The sequence below is a fragment of the Serinus canaria genome, chromosome 3 (assembly GCF_022539315.1).
Source record: "Serinus canaria isolate serCan28SL12 chromosome 3, serCan2020, whole genome shotgun sequence".
Classification (NCBI taxonomy): domain Eukaryota; kingdom Metazoa; phylum Chordata; class Aves; order Passeriformes; family Fringillidae; genus Serinus; species Serinus canaria.
The window spans coordinates 72,312,859-72,327,547 of record NC_066316.1 but is presented as its reverse complement, the minus strand read 5'-3'; the positions used below and the strand labels follow the sequence as shown (position 1 = coordinate 72,327,547).

Below are 14,689 nucleotides of genomic sequence, written 5' to 3'. Positions count from 1 at the left end.
CCACAGCTTTGTTAAAAAGCATATGAAGTTTGCACATTTATAATATTATTAAATACAAGGTTTTTTGATAACACAAGCTAAGAAAGGTAACAGAGCATGATGATAACAGCATATGGGGAATGTGGACACAAGGTAATGGGTTTCTGAAAACTTAAAAAATCAAAGGGCATTCTCAAAATTGTGAAAAGACACTGAAGAAAACCTTCCTAGTGTAATATTAATCATATTTGCTCACAATATGCATCTTCCACTATGGGGTAGGCATCTCAATGTAAATATATCTACGTGACCTTTTTTTTTTCTACTTTTTAAACGTCTGCAGTTGGTCTCATGATTAGACAGATCATTTTTCATAGATGACTCATTAAATGGAAAACTCGAATTTTTCATGTGGTACAGTACTACATATCACAATTAGCCAATAAGCTGATGTGCTTGATTCTGCATTGTCAAAGCTTGTATACTGGTACTTGTATATAGTTAATCTCAGGTTATGAGATTTTTTTTAATAACTATCAAGACCAATATGAATTAAAGAGTCCCAAGAAAAGTCCAACTGGTCGCCATTTACATGGTATAAATGAGAGTCCTGCAACACAGCAGAATGAACACTTTCAAACAAAGAAAATTTACAACCATATGAATCAAATTAACCAAAGTGTTCTGAAATCAAACCAGCATTTATATAGCAAGAGAAACCACACTTCTGCTTTGTCCAAAATTACACTTATATGGCTGTTGGTTTGAAATACAACTTTCAGAAACTGAGATCAGCAACAGTGTCCTTTGCTGAAACTGTGACATTAAGTAGACTACAGTTCTTCTCTTCACTCTTAAAACTGTAGCTCATGCCTTAAAACAAAACACTCATCCATTCAGCTGCTAGCACAAGAATCAAAACTATTCTCAAGAAAAGCTACAAAAACATCTCCTACTAGAATTGAACAACTTACTGTATTTGAATCTTTTCAAATAATATCATGTATGTTCACAGTCACTTTTTTCCTCAGTGTGAAGAAAAGAGAGGGGAAAAAGGGTGCAGTAAATATGCCAAAACAGCATACAGACTCCCTTCTGGGAATCCAAGATACATTACTTAGATACTACTGATTTAAAAACTCTGCCACTTGCACTTCAGCAAGTGAAAATAAACAAAATATAAACAAGAAATGAAAGATAAGAAACTAAATGCACTTCACTGTTAGGAATTTGGTAATGTTTTTGCATAATTGACAATGAGGAGAAAACAAACAAAAGTTCCCTTGGTGCTGCTCAAAAATTTAATTAAAAGTCTTCACTCAGGAAAATAACAGTATTTCCATAAGTAATCTTCATGAAAGTTTTCTGAACGTAACAACAATAACTGATATCAACAAGAGAAGATAAGTGGAAGAATGGAGTTAAAGCAAGGCAGTGGGGCAGAAGGACTAGGAGGCTGCTGCTGAACTAATTTTTCCCTTCCCAAGTCATAAACCAACTGTTCATTTTTCAAAAAAAACCACAATGTTTTTTGTTTGTGAAAAGCAAAAAAAGTGCACAGCTTAGTGCAACTGTACAGGACAGAGTTTCTCTCTTTAATATAAATGTTATTTACTGAAAAGCCCCTTCAAGCATCATAGAGCACTAGCACTTGTTCTTGCTTTGAAGAGGTGCCATACCTGCTTTATGTGCAAAGTTCTAACAAAAATGAGACACTGTGTGGGAGTAATTCAGGACCACAATCATAACAGAATGAGAAACTATTCAGGCAAATGAGCTAGGCCTATATTCTTAGTTGAGGGGAATGCCAGACTTGAAAATTCACTGCAGAAACCTCTATTGTAAAACAAAATGAAGGATTGCTTCCCTTAAAAAGAAAACAAAACACAAACCCCAGGATATTTCAAATGACTTATGCTGAGCCCTTACACACCATGTTTTGAACACTGAGTAATTCTCATCTCTCATCTCTAACACAAAAGACTAGAATTTGAAAGATATAGGAAATGCTAAGAAGAATTATTAAGTGCTTCATTTTTGATTTTTTTTAATCTTTTAGTGTACCTGTTGTAAGGCCTGTAAAGTACTGACCTAATTTGCCTTGTAATTTAAAAAAAAGTGACATAAATACACATTAATTACTTTACAGATATATAAAGAACTTGGAATTTTGACCTCTGTTAGAAGCTAACACTATTTAGTCAGTTTACATTTTCTTGCATGCTACTTCTATGAAGTGTTTCTAGGGTTAGAGGCTACCTGTGAAGAGATATATTATAAAAGAATAATTCTCAATACATCACTGTGATGATTTAACTTTTTTATGTATATTCTGAATGGAAAGTAAACTAAAAAAATAAATACCTGGTGTCCAGCCATTATTTGCTTCAGCACACTTTCATAACATACTTCATCCATATGATTCAGCTGCTGCACCTGAAAAACAAACATCACATCCATATTAAAAAAATCTGTATCTTTATAGACTATCTACTATGTATCAAGCAGTTTAGAGCAATCTGTGAAAGATAAATTTGATTGTACAATTAAATTTATAATATATCAATTCCCACTCCAACAATAGCATTTTGCTTTTAAACCCAGAAATGAAACATGAAAATACATAGATAAAGTATGAGTAAGGGCAGTTAATGCAAAATTTATGATGTGACTTTGCTGGTGTTTTTTAATGACCAAAGAGAAGTAACCCAGTTTTTTAATTTATCTGTTTCATATTAAGGAATCTTACTTCTACAAGATATTGAGGAAATACCAATTTAATATACCTTATCTAGAATTAAGGCTTTCTATCTGGTATATAAAAATAGTTTTTACATTGCATACATATGTATTTTTTTATCTCCAGGAAATTACTGATAGTTTTTTTGCCATAGAGAACAGAGATTTTTTTCATAGCTGGGTCATGCACAGAGAACATTGTGAGTACCATGTAGAGAGTTTCCAGTTATAGGTAAATAAAATGTTTAAGAAAGATTCCAGTTGAAAGAAAGAATATTCTTCAACCTATTCTAGAGATTTTTTTCTATTTCTTAATGCATTACAAAACAAATAGCATATATCTACTTGGATGCACCTCAGTGTTATTGTTGTGACAATCAAAATAAATTCCATTATCATAGCTATAATTCCATTCTTCATTTGTGTATTTGTGTCTTACAAGCAAATTGTTTTGGCACAAGGAAATGCCCTACAAAAGCAAAGCAGGTACATATTTCAAAATGGAAATTTAATACTTGGACTTAATACTAGAATAGATGAAAGGTGAAAAAAAGCTTTAAAGCTTTTAAAATAGCTTTATAGGTAAGAGAACATTTGTCTTTGAAACTTTATAAATATAGTAATAAAAAGATGAGAAAATATGGGCACATCTGCTAAAGACAAACATTCAGTCTAACCATTCTTAAATTGAGAGGTTAGCATTTTACCAAATACTTTTTTTCAAATAATACCAAGTGCAAATCATTTAGGAGAAACAAGAGCAGTGCCTAAATACACATGAACATATATGCATACTTACACATACTATAAGATTAACTTTAGAGAGACTTTGCATTTATACATAAAGACAAAAACATAAACATGCCTAAAGAAAGAAGACTGATAGTAAAGAAAAATATCTGACATTAACAGACCTTGACTGAACAAGTTAAACCTTTGTCTTCCTGCCATATGCTCCAAGAATTTTAACATACAGAGTTTTAAGAGCTTTGCTGGATAACTTCTCTGGATAATAAATACATCATGCTGTCCTTGCCTTTGAAAGCTTGCCTACAGTTTACAGTGGCTCTGTAAATTGCAAATCAGCTCCAAATTTTGGAGGAGTTCTCTCTGGATGCAGGATTCCAGCAAACTGTGGCAAAGCAGTTACCTTAAGTAACCAACAGCCTTTCAGCTCCCTGCCACTCATTGGTGTGCCTATAGACCTAGCTCTGACTGCACTTGCTGATGGTCTGCAATAACAGCTTCTGATCCTGGACTGTCTTACATTGCTTTCCTCCTCTCATGAAGACCACAAGGATGTTGATATTGGCAGTAATTAGGCAGCTTTAGTATTAGTATTTTCCTGAATACAATCCTTTTTCAAAGAGGCTTAACACTTCTACATTTTGCTTGCTGTAAAGTGCATTATCTTGATTGTAAAATATATTTTGCTCTGTGAAATTGTAATGACAATCTTCTGAAAAATAAAAGAATATCTCCTGGCTGTGGTATTATCAAAACAGTCTGCCAGATATTCATATTTCAGAATAACTATTACCTCCTAATATTTCCTGATCTCCTTATACTTCTTTGGAAAATTACTGTTTATTAAATAATTTCAAATTTTAGAAGATTTATTTATATCTTTGATTTTTTGAATCCTAAATGCATTCTAAAGTGAGCTGGAAGAAAGGGAGCATTTTCTCTTTCCTTACTATATAGTGAAAATAAACAAAATATTAGAATCAAGTAGCAGTGAAAGATGAATTGAAAGTAACAGCAAGAAAGAGTGAAGGTATTAAAAGCAATTAATGAAAACTAAAATATGAAAATAATGGTAAGTACCATATGGTAAACTACTCTTATGCATATAGATTTGAAACATATCCCCACAGTTGTAAAATAAGTTCCTCTCCTGCACTGCAGATGGAATGAGTACTTAAATAACCTAGTAAGAAAGGCAATGTCCATTTTTACAAAAACTAAATAAAATGCTATAATTGATTAAGCCATGAAATTAACTTTTGATGGAAAATGTCTTGATTTCTATTAATTGAAATCATACATGAACAATATTTTTTGAAAACTACATAAATCTTAATTATAGGATAATGAGATGCATGAGAAATCCACGTAAAATGTTTGTATTAAGTCCTGTATTCAAAAGCTATAATTTACACATCAAGTATCACTAAAGATTTTTAATAAGAATATTATACCTGACTATTGTCTTAATGCTTCCTGAAATAAGCAATGGCACAAAGAGTAAAGAAGCTTATTTAGGGATTACTTTAAATACAGTTTTTATCAAATATGTACATATGATAATTAATGGCTTAGTATACTAAGGTTTTCATCAGTAACTTTAGTATTAATGCATGTTGTGTTTTTATATATATATAGATATCCAGATTAAAAAAATTAGTATTTTTCTTATAGCATTCCTCATGCATCCTTACAGCCAAACAAGATTCACCACATGGAAACCTGAAATGAAAGAGGCAGAATAATCAGCTGCTAATGTGACTGCAGTTGAAGGTGATGATTTCTTCTGCACTGAGCAAAATTTAGCAGTGAAGAAGAGGCAAGGCAAAGTTAAATAACTTTGTATCCAGCTGCAACAAGGCCATGGTAAACTGAGGGAAGAAGATTCTTAAAGCACCCCTCAATTATGTACAATTTTATACAAAAGAAAAAATGCTTCCAAAAAACATCTGTAGTACAATAAACAAGTACCCCATACACATATATACATGAAGCATGATCAAAAAGAGACCACAAACAGCAACCCTTTCTTAGGCATTCCTAATTCCTTACCTTATTGGTTGTCTTGATCCCTATAAAGGTTTGTCCCAGAGGTACGGGTCGGAAACGGCCATCAAAGTAGAATAATCCAATGTAGGGATTGACATGTAGAAATGTAGCAACATCAAGGTAATTGGGTAATGTAGCTGAAAGGCCCAAAATCCTTATCATGCTTTGTGTAGATTCAACCTATTAAAAAATCAGAAAAACTGTAAATTTTCCAAGTGTTGTAAGCCAAGGAATCAAGCACAGGGTTTTAAAACATCCCTTATAAAACATTAATGTGAAAGAAACAGTTAACACTTCCTACAAAAGGTGAACAATACATGGGAGTTGGTGATTATCCTGTATTGAAGAAACCGGCGCATTCCGCAATTCCATCAAATCTTGCTTATTCACCTCTCTATTTTATTGAACTTTTGCTCTCCAAAAGGTGAGCTAGTCATTAACTGACATGGAGGAACAATAGCAGAAAACTGGCTTTGTTAAGAAGGAATAGTCCAATTTATAGGCAAAACTGTGACCCATGATTTGGTGTCTTTTCTTCCTTACTCCACATCAGACCACTATTCTGGAAAGAAAAAGAAATCTAATTTGTGCCACTCCTCTGTCTTAGGTTTTTGCTTCCATGACTCTCTTAGACAATGCATTCTAGTTCTTTGTAACTGGCATTTTATTCGAATTTCTTCCCTTTAAAAATCTTTAATTCCTCAAATGTTTGGTTTACATGCCTTCCCATTTAATAAGGGACAGAAATGGTGCTTTACAACTAAATGTTCTGATCCATACAAAAGCCTGCATATTATATGTATTTTCAGGTAATTTTCAAAAAGAATGAAAGCACACAGAAGACCTGAATGAACAAAGTACACAAAAATTTTCCCATTTCCTTCTGGAACATTAGGAGCTGCGTAGGCTGGCTCACAACTAGCATAATTATTTAAAGCCAGAGTTCACAGTAATTTTATTATAAAGCCTTTTTAGACACTGTAACTGAAGCCATAAATAAGGTTCTCGACTAGTCTCAAATGGGTGAATGTCTCAAGATGAGTAAGGCTGGTAAATTCCACCTGGCTAAATCCTATTCAAAAAATATGAGACTTTACTTAGATTTTGATTTACTCACCTGTTTTGAATTCAAGTGAAAGGAATGCAATTAAAACAGTTAAATTAAAAGTTTTCAAAATAGATGATTAAAAAGTAAATGGATAGCATTCTCAAGGAGGACAAAATAATACCACATCATAACCCAGACCTCAAGAATAGGAAGCACACCAAAATATTAAATTAAATCTCAGAATGAACCATGGACCCAAACACAACAGACAACAAGCAGACAAACCACAACATTGCCTGGTAACAGACATGTTCTGTGGCAAAATTCTGGACACTAAAACTGTGGCTGCAAACAACTAAATGACACAGAAAAGCTGCAGACCAATTCTGCACTTGCACAAGAGCAGTTTTCCAAAGGAAAGCTCTATGTACAATATAATATGATTTGTAAATGCAAACTGGGACAAATGAGACAAATTCATTTTCTGAAGTCTTCCATCTACAGGGAACAAAAGCAATGTTCAAAAGCACAAGGAAGCTTTGTCATTTCTTACACAACTTTTTTTGGCTGGATTCTGTGATAACCTAAGGGTTACAGTCCTCATCAAGCACACAGTTTTGAGCTGTTTGAGTTTTGGGGTTTTTTTGAGAGGTGGGGGAGGTTTGCAGGGTGGGTTGCTTCCTCCTTTGTCTGTTTGGCCTTTTCTGGTTTTGGTATGGTCCCACTGAGTACCATATCTTTCTGCATTGACCTTAATGCCTGAAGGGCTGTTTCTCATGTTTTTTTCCCTCCCACCTGGTGCACAGTGTTTTTACCCTTTCTCAACCATGCTTTACCAGAGGTGCCACCACCTCTGGCTGGTCAGAGTGTGCTGTAAGTGGCCACATCTGGCTCGTTGAGCCACAGTCATCCCTCCCCACAGCCACACTGCAGCCCCCTCAGCCAACACCTGGGCATCTGTGGTGCAAACCTTTTCATTTACTCAGTGCTTATACACTCTATTTTTAAGCTTGACTCTGTAAGCACAATTACCACTTGCTGATATATGCACCCTGTAGATTGTTCACAATTGCCTAATAAGTACAGCAATCTTAAAGTGTAACTGAGCTCCCATCTGGAAAATATTACTTGATTTTGCTAAATTCAATAACAATATTTTTTCCAAATCTCCTAAGAGCCTGAAAGCATTAGTTTGAAAGTATGCTTGCTTCCATCTGAAGGCAAGAAAGCATTTCAAGTATTTAAACAATTAACAAGAACATTGCTTAATAACCATGGACATATGTATTTTTACAGCAATTAAATATATGATGTTTTTGAAGATTTCTTTTTAAATAAAAACAGTGCCTAGAGAAGAGTTACAATTTACTGAGAGTTGCCACTTTCAAAACCTTAGTAAAACAAAGAAGCCACTTAATGCCACTGACCTGGCAGGTGACCCTGGAGCTAAGGATGTTATTGAAAACCCTGAATCAACACTCCACATAACAACTGAAGCTGACAGTTAATACAAGCAAATAATTAAGGTTACTAATATATTTACAACACATTTTTTAAACCCCTTGCACTAGACCAGGTTGTTCAGAGCCCCAACACTTCAAGAGATAGGACATCCACATCTCTGGGAAACTTATTCCAGTGTCTCACCACCTTCACAGTCAAGAACATCTTCCTAATATCCAAACAAAACCTACTCTTAGTTTAAAGGCATTCCCCCTTGTCTTATCACTACATGCCCTTGTAAAAAGACCCTCTTCAGTTTTCTTTTAAGTACCCTTCAGGTACAGAAAGGTAGTAAGATGACCCAGGTGCCTTTGTGTATTGAGGCTGAACACTCCCAGTTCTCACAGCCTTTCCCCAAGGGGAAGGTGCTCCATCCCTCTAATCATCTTAATAAGACTCTAAATCATTCCATCAATTTCATTAAGTTCTTTCAAGGCCATGAAAACAAACAAAAAAAAATCTTTATTTTTTTACTATCTACTTTTGTATTTGCTCACCAAAAATATATATAATTTGTATATATATATAAAATAACCAAGATGGAAAAAGAGGGACACATACACTAAAATAAAAAATGTATCATAACAATCCTTCAAATTATTTATGTCCAGATCAAATTCAAACCTATGTGTTTAGTTTATGCACATCATTGCATGCTGATAGAGAACAAGGGGCTTTTATTCTTTTAATTATAGATGGCAATATAAAAACACCAGTGACTGAAACTGTGCTAAACTTAAAAAATAAGAAAACAAGACTACCTGAATATGTGACCATAACATGATTTATTTTGCATTTTCTCTGTGATTATAATTCAGTTTCAACTATGTATCTATTATTCATCTATCCAAGCACTACAGAAACTTGATTTTCCATAATGGTTTATAGAATTCTAACACATTTTTATAACAGAGTTCTCTGCATACATTTTTTGACTACTTTTCTGACTTCCCCTTGAAGAACAAGCACTAACATCTTTTACTCTCAGGTGCTTCTAAAGAACAATAAGCCTTTAAAGTGTACAGATGCCTTTTGTAAATACAGATCATTCAAAAATTAGTATTTTTCAACTACTGGATCACTTATTTGATCCGAGAAGTCCCACCTAGAGATTATACCTTCATATACAAGAAACCATGAACCCACAGCCTTTTCCTGAAGTGGCAGTAGAAATTACTGATAACATGATTAGGATGACAAAGTTTTCTGTTTGCATTGCATATTGGTGGCTGGCGGTAGGCAGCTAACTGCCTTTTCTTCACTACTAAAACTCAGCCTCTAACATTTCATTCTTTATATGTGTTTATTAACCCAGTAAAACAATAAGCACCATTTGGAATTTACAAGGTTTTCCTTGAAAACCTGAACTGACACAGTATTTGCACACCAGGTTCTTTGAAAGCCTCTACTATGTTTTACTGGTTTGATGTTACACTTGAAGTGAGAAATAAAATTGTCATTGCTATATTTAATTGACATATCTAACTAGTATATCTAATTCAGATGCATTCTTGATGGCACGTGGAGAATTGACAGCTTTCCTAGAACACAAGTAGTACACCATGAAATTCCATGTATGCAGAAAAAATAATCAGAAGATAGCTATCCCAGTATTGATTTCCATGCATGCATCATCTGTGTTTATGCTGTAAATGATAAAGGATCAGGTATGGAAAGTGCCTCTCTGGGCTGTACATTGATCACACACAGCAGGATCATTTTCTTCTAATAGGTTTTTAGATTTGCATATTGTTACATTACAGTCACCACTTGAGAGCATCCAGTGTGTGCATAGAGACACTCTTTTGTCTGACTTCTAAAGTTCTTCCTGAACTTTGTGATCTTGGCAGCTTTCCCATTTCCATGTATTAAAATATCACATTCACAGAATGAATTACAATCACGCTGGAAATCGTATCTCTGATTGTTCAACTTAAGCACAGAATTAAGTGAAGCAGACAAGTTTACACATTTTAATCTTTGAAGAATTGTCTGCTGGTTAGAAATTAATCTGATATTCAGATGACCCAGGATCAGTTCAACACACCCTCTGCAGTCAGTCTTCATGCCCTTCACATCTACACTAAAGACAAGATACTCAGAAAATTAGACAAACATTTCTTAGCTTTTAGTGCAGATGTGCAAAAAAGATGAACCTTAAATTAGGTTCCCTGGGTCCCCTGTTCAGTGGTAGTAAAGATGAAGTACTACATTAGTTATTAGTTAGTTATATATATAACTATTGGTTATAGATATTACTATCCTACCCACAGAATGGCTCTGTCTCACAGGATCTGTACTATTAATCCAAAACAAAGAAGAAAGAGAAATGGAAAAATAATTGAGTAGGGCTCAGAACATTGAAAAAATAATTTAATGTTTTAAAATTACTAAGCAGGAAGTTTGTTAGAATATTTTGTCAGCATTTATTTGTTTATGGCTATACTGTTTACTAGTTATGAAAGAGTTAAATTGTCAATAAGTCCACAATGGTGCAGTTGTCTAGTTTTAAGAACAGAAATGGAAAAATCAGTGAAATTGCAAAACCTAAGTACATAGTAAAAATGCAATTACTAATACAGTTTTGAAGATTCTATATAGGACGTTATCTACAACTCACTCTGCACAGAATGCATTTGTTACTAGGCAACCATCTAGTTAAGTAATTTGATTAGTTTTACTCTGCATCCAATGAACCCTGAAAATACTGTGATCTCAGTCCTCCATTTAGAATATACTTTAAAATCTAGAGGTACTGAGAAAATGCAACCACACAGAAAGCACCATTAGAAGCCATATTATTCTCCCTCAGCTAAATATGACGTATGCATTACTTTGTCTTAAGAAATGACATTTTGCATACATCTATTAAGAGATTTCTATACCTGGCACAGAGTCAGTTTTTCCTGACTGACAGAATGCCTTTTCATGCTCTGCTTACCGTTTTGTTCCTAAACTAAGAAACAAAAAATATCTCTGAATCTTTCAACAAATTAGTTTCACTGCTTTACCATAATATGAAAGACCAAAAAATGTATGACAATCACTATTACATTTTAAACTCCACAGGTGTATCACTAAATTGGAAAAACAGTAACCTATCAGTAATAAAAAATGAGATGCAGAATGACTTCCTGACATCCCTTCCATGCACAGTAAGAGAAAAGCTTCTGAAGATTAATCAAAATGTCTGATACATAACATTTTCCAAACAATGGAGATTAGGTTTTGCTTTAAAAAAAGTAGTTTTTAAAAAGCCATTTTTTACACAACAAAAGATAACAAGATAGACTCATGTAAGACTCCTTAGACATACGGCTGCACGACACACTGCCTAAAAAGAAAACCATAGAGTAGCAAGAAAACATGTATTAAATTTATCACAAGCTGATGAACTGACAGATTTTAAAAGAACTTATAACTGAAAAACAGCCATTAAAAAATTATTCCTCTAATTGCTTTTTAAGCCCAACTCTGTTCGATAATTTTATTGATGATATGCAGTACAAACTGGTGACAAGGAAAGCAGGTGATTGGCAGAATTAATGTAACTGATGTGTGTATCAGCCATAGAGATAAATCTAGGTTGATAGCCCCATTCAAACTAAATTTCTTTTCACTAAACTCATTCTATAATAGGCCATAGCTGCAAAATGAAACACTAGTCTCAGGAAACATTCTTGTATCAATGAGCTAATCCTGAAGCAGCTATTAAGAGGTTTGTCTGAGGAGTTAACAAACAAGTACCTGAATGCAAACTCCAAAGAAGAAGTCTGAACAAATTAAGAACATGCACTTCTTAAAGGTATAAAAGGGATAGAACTGCATGATTGAAGGGAATCCCTCTACCTCTGTATCTGCCAGAACCAAACTAACACAAAAGTTCTATCTATATCCAGTTCTGCTGATATGTTTTACAAATACAATCGTGAATATAGGAAAGTCCAGTGAAAAAAAAGCCCCACAACACTTTAGTTTGAAATGGAGAAATTATTGCAGGAGGCTTCAGTAACCTTGCTTGGTTTATCCTTTAATAAAAGATGCTGAGTAATTTGATTAGTTTATATAGGGAATATCAAAGAGACAAAAGACCAATAGAAGTCATTTAAGATGAGAACTGAAGAACCAAATGAAATGCCACTGCCATTCTAGTCCCAAAAGACCCTTATAAGAACTACAGTGGGCCAGCCTTTGATAAAAGATAGACAAATCTAAGCAGCTGGTTTTATGTCATTAGCCATCAGTCTTGACCTTTTTTTTTTTAATGGATCAAATTATCAAAATCAAGACTGGGATTCCAAGCATATAAAAATTCCTAATTTGATAACAATTAGACATTTGGCTTCAGGTGAGAAACATCTGAACTTGCTTGCCAATGATCTCTAGTAAAAGAGTCAATGAAAGGGACAGAAAAAAATAGGTAGAGGATATAATAATGCACTACAGATATTGAAAATGTAAAGAAAGACCAAAGAAAACTACATTGCAGCTGAAAGGAAAAACTCCTTAAATAAGGGTGCACGAGGAAAGAAATCTCAGAAAGGAAACAGGAGAATTTCCAGGGCAAGCAGAGCTCCAACATCGCATGGCCACAGTCACAGCTGCCTTTGATCATCACTTCCCCAACAAGCCCCTCTTTTCTTGATGAGTAAAGGGTACAGCACTGCACCTCTGCTTGTTGAGTCCTCCACTGCCTGGAGGAGGCCTTTCTCATCAGTGCATTCCAGGAATCTCCTGTATTCCTTGTACTGCTGTGTTAGCCCATCTATAGTAACTTTGTTGATCTAATACAAAGACATGAAGCAACTGAAACTTTAATTTGAAAAATGAGACAATGCTGAGAACAATATTTGTATGTCTAAGATGGCAGCTTTGGTATCCCAAAATCTGAGAAAGCTTTTAATATGGATTTTCTTTTATTTAATTTATCATTCACATATTGAGAACAGGTATCAAAACTTGTGTATAACTCAAGTGTAGTTTTCAGTATGCTTTTTTTGTGAAAAAATACCCATAAGCAGCAAGGAAATAATCAAAATCTCTGAATAATTATAACAAAATACTTCTGTGGCCTGCAAAAAACTGGAATTTTTTCTTTCAAGCTAATAACCTTAGTATATTACAGTAGTGTGGAAAGTTTGATTAAAAAGTTTAAGCATTTCAGTTTTACATCTGCATTATGCTCTGGACTAAAACTTTAAACATCAAAGCTATAAATTGGATTCAAATAAGTTGTTTGATGTTATACCTACAGTATATAACAGAGCTCAGAGCAATTTTCCCACCAAAATGTTTAGCAAAGTCAATTTAAATCACTTGCAAAAACATTCTCTAAAATTTGAAAAGTGCAAACATGCACAAATATGCCCTTCATTCTGCTATGAGTAAAACTGTCAGCAATTCCAATATATATGCTCCTTCCAGGTTTAAATAAAACCTAATTCTAAAAAAAATGCCATAAGTTAAAATGAGCGTGTCAAAGTCTTACAGTAAGTGGTGTGACTCAGTGTTCATCTGGGGGAAACTACATCAATCATTCAAGTATTTTGAGGTACAAATTAGGACAGAGCTGATAATGCATCAGGATATTCCTGCTTTAAGAATGCATTTGGAGAGCTGTATTTTTACCTCATATCAATACAGATCTCAAAACATTCTTGGGCACAGTTGTAGGCCCAAGTTGAACACTAATTCTTTAAAAAGACAAAAAAACCCCAATCCAATGTTTTTTTTTCTGTTGTACACCATCTAATCAAAACACCCCTCAAACCTCCAATGAAACAAGAGAGATGCCTTTTCTCTAAGATGGGATAACAAGCCCTGCAAAAGCTAAAAGGCACTGCACTATACATTCTGCCCCACACAGGAATCATGACATTGTCTCATATACAAGCCAGGGAAGTATGATTCAGACGGAACTATGGACTGCATCCTTAGAGTTGTTATTAGTGATTTATGGAAAAGGCTGAAAGAGAATTCAAAGGAATTTATTACAAGAAGTGATACAAGAAATGAGTGTTCCAGGTCAGATCAAAAATTATACTGTTTGAATGCATTGTCTCCTGCAGGAGCCAAAAGTGACAGTAGAGAAAAGTGGGAAAATGTCAATGACATTTACCAGAACAGATCTCAGTTACTATAGCCTCCAGTTCTCATCTAGTGACTACTACTCTGCAATGGATTTTCCTTTGAATTACTTGTCCCTCTACTACAAATGAAGAAAAATAGTCAATATTTTGGATGTCTGAAATCAGTATACAAATCAGGTAATTGATTTCAGCAATTACTACAGTGCTGCAATTGACATAAGGACATTTCAGATTAATATTGTCCTTGTGGTATTTTTTGTTTTTCAAGAAGTGAGCAATTACTCTTACTTCCTGTGTGCATGAATACTGAACAAGTATGATATTACTATAGATACCAATGAAAAGTAGATTCTGTAACTACTTTCAGAAAGGTTGGAGAGAGATTGAAATCATTGAAGACAGAAGGACATTCTCCAGGGATGGGCTAAAATATCCTGGGTTTTTTTCATGCTTCAGGGACATTTATAAATTTCTATCAAAATATATAAAATGGAGTTATGAGCAAGAAACAAAACCAAGGAAATGCAACAATATT

The 14,689-nt window shown here is 34.1% G+C and overlaps 1 protein-coding gene across 2 annotated transcripts in view; it reads right to left on the bottom strand.

Moving 5' to 3' along the window:
- Positions 1 to 14,689, bottom strand: part of ASCC3 (activating signal cointegrator 1 complex subunit 3) — a 252,139-nt gene that overhangs the window by 143,275 nt on the left and 94,175 nt on the right. For both annotated transcript variants that reach the window (XM_030235642.2, XM_050973217.1), the window contains exons 12-13: positions 5,518 to 5,694; positions 2,344 to 2,415 (exon numbers count right to left, since the gene is read on the bottom strand). In XM_030235642.2, the coding sequence (XP_030091502.2) occupies positions 2,344 to 2,415; positions 5,518 to 5,694 (249 nt within the window). The remainder of the gene's footprint in view (positions 1 to 2,343; positions 2,416 to 5,517; positions 5,695 to 14,689) is intronic.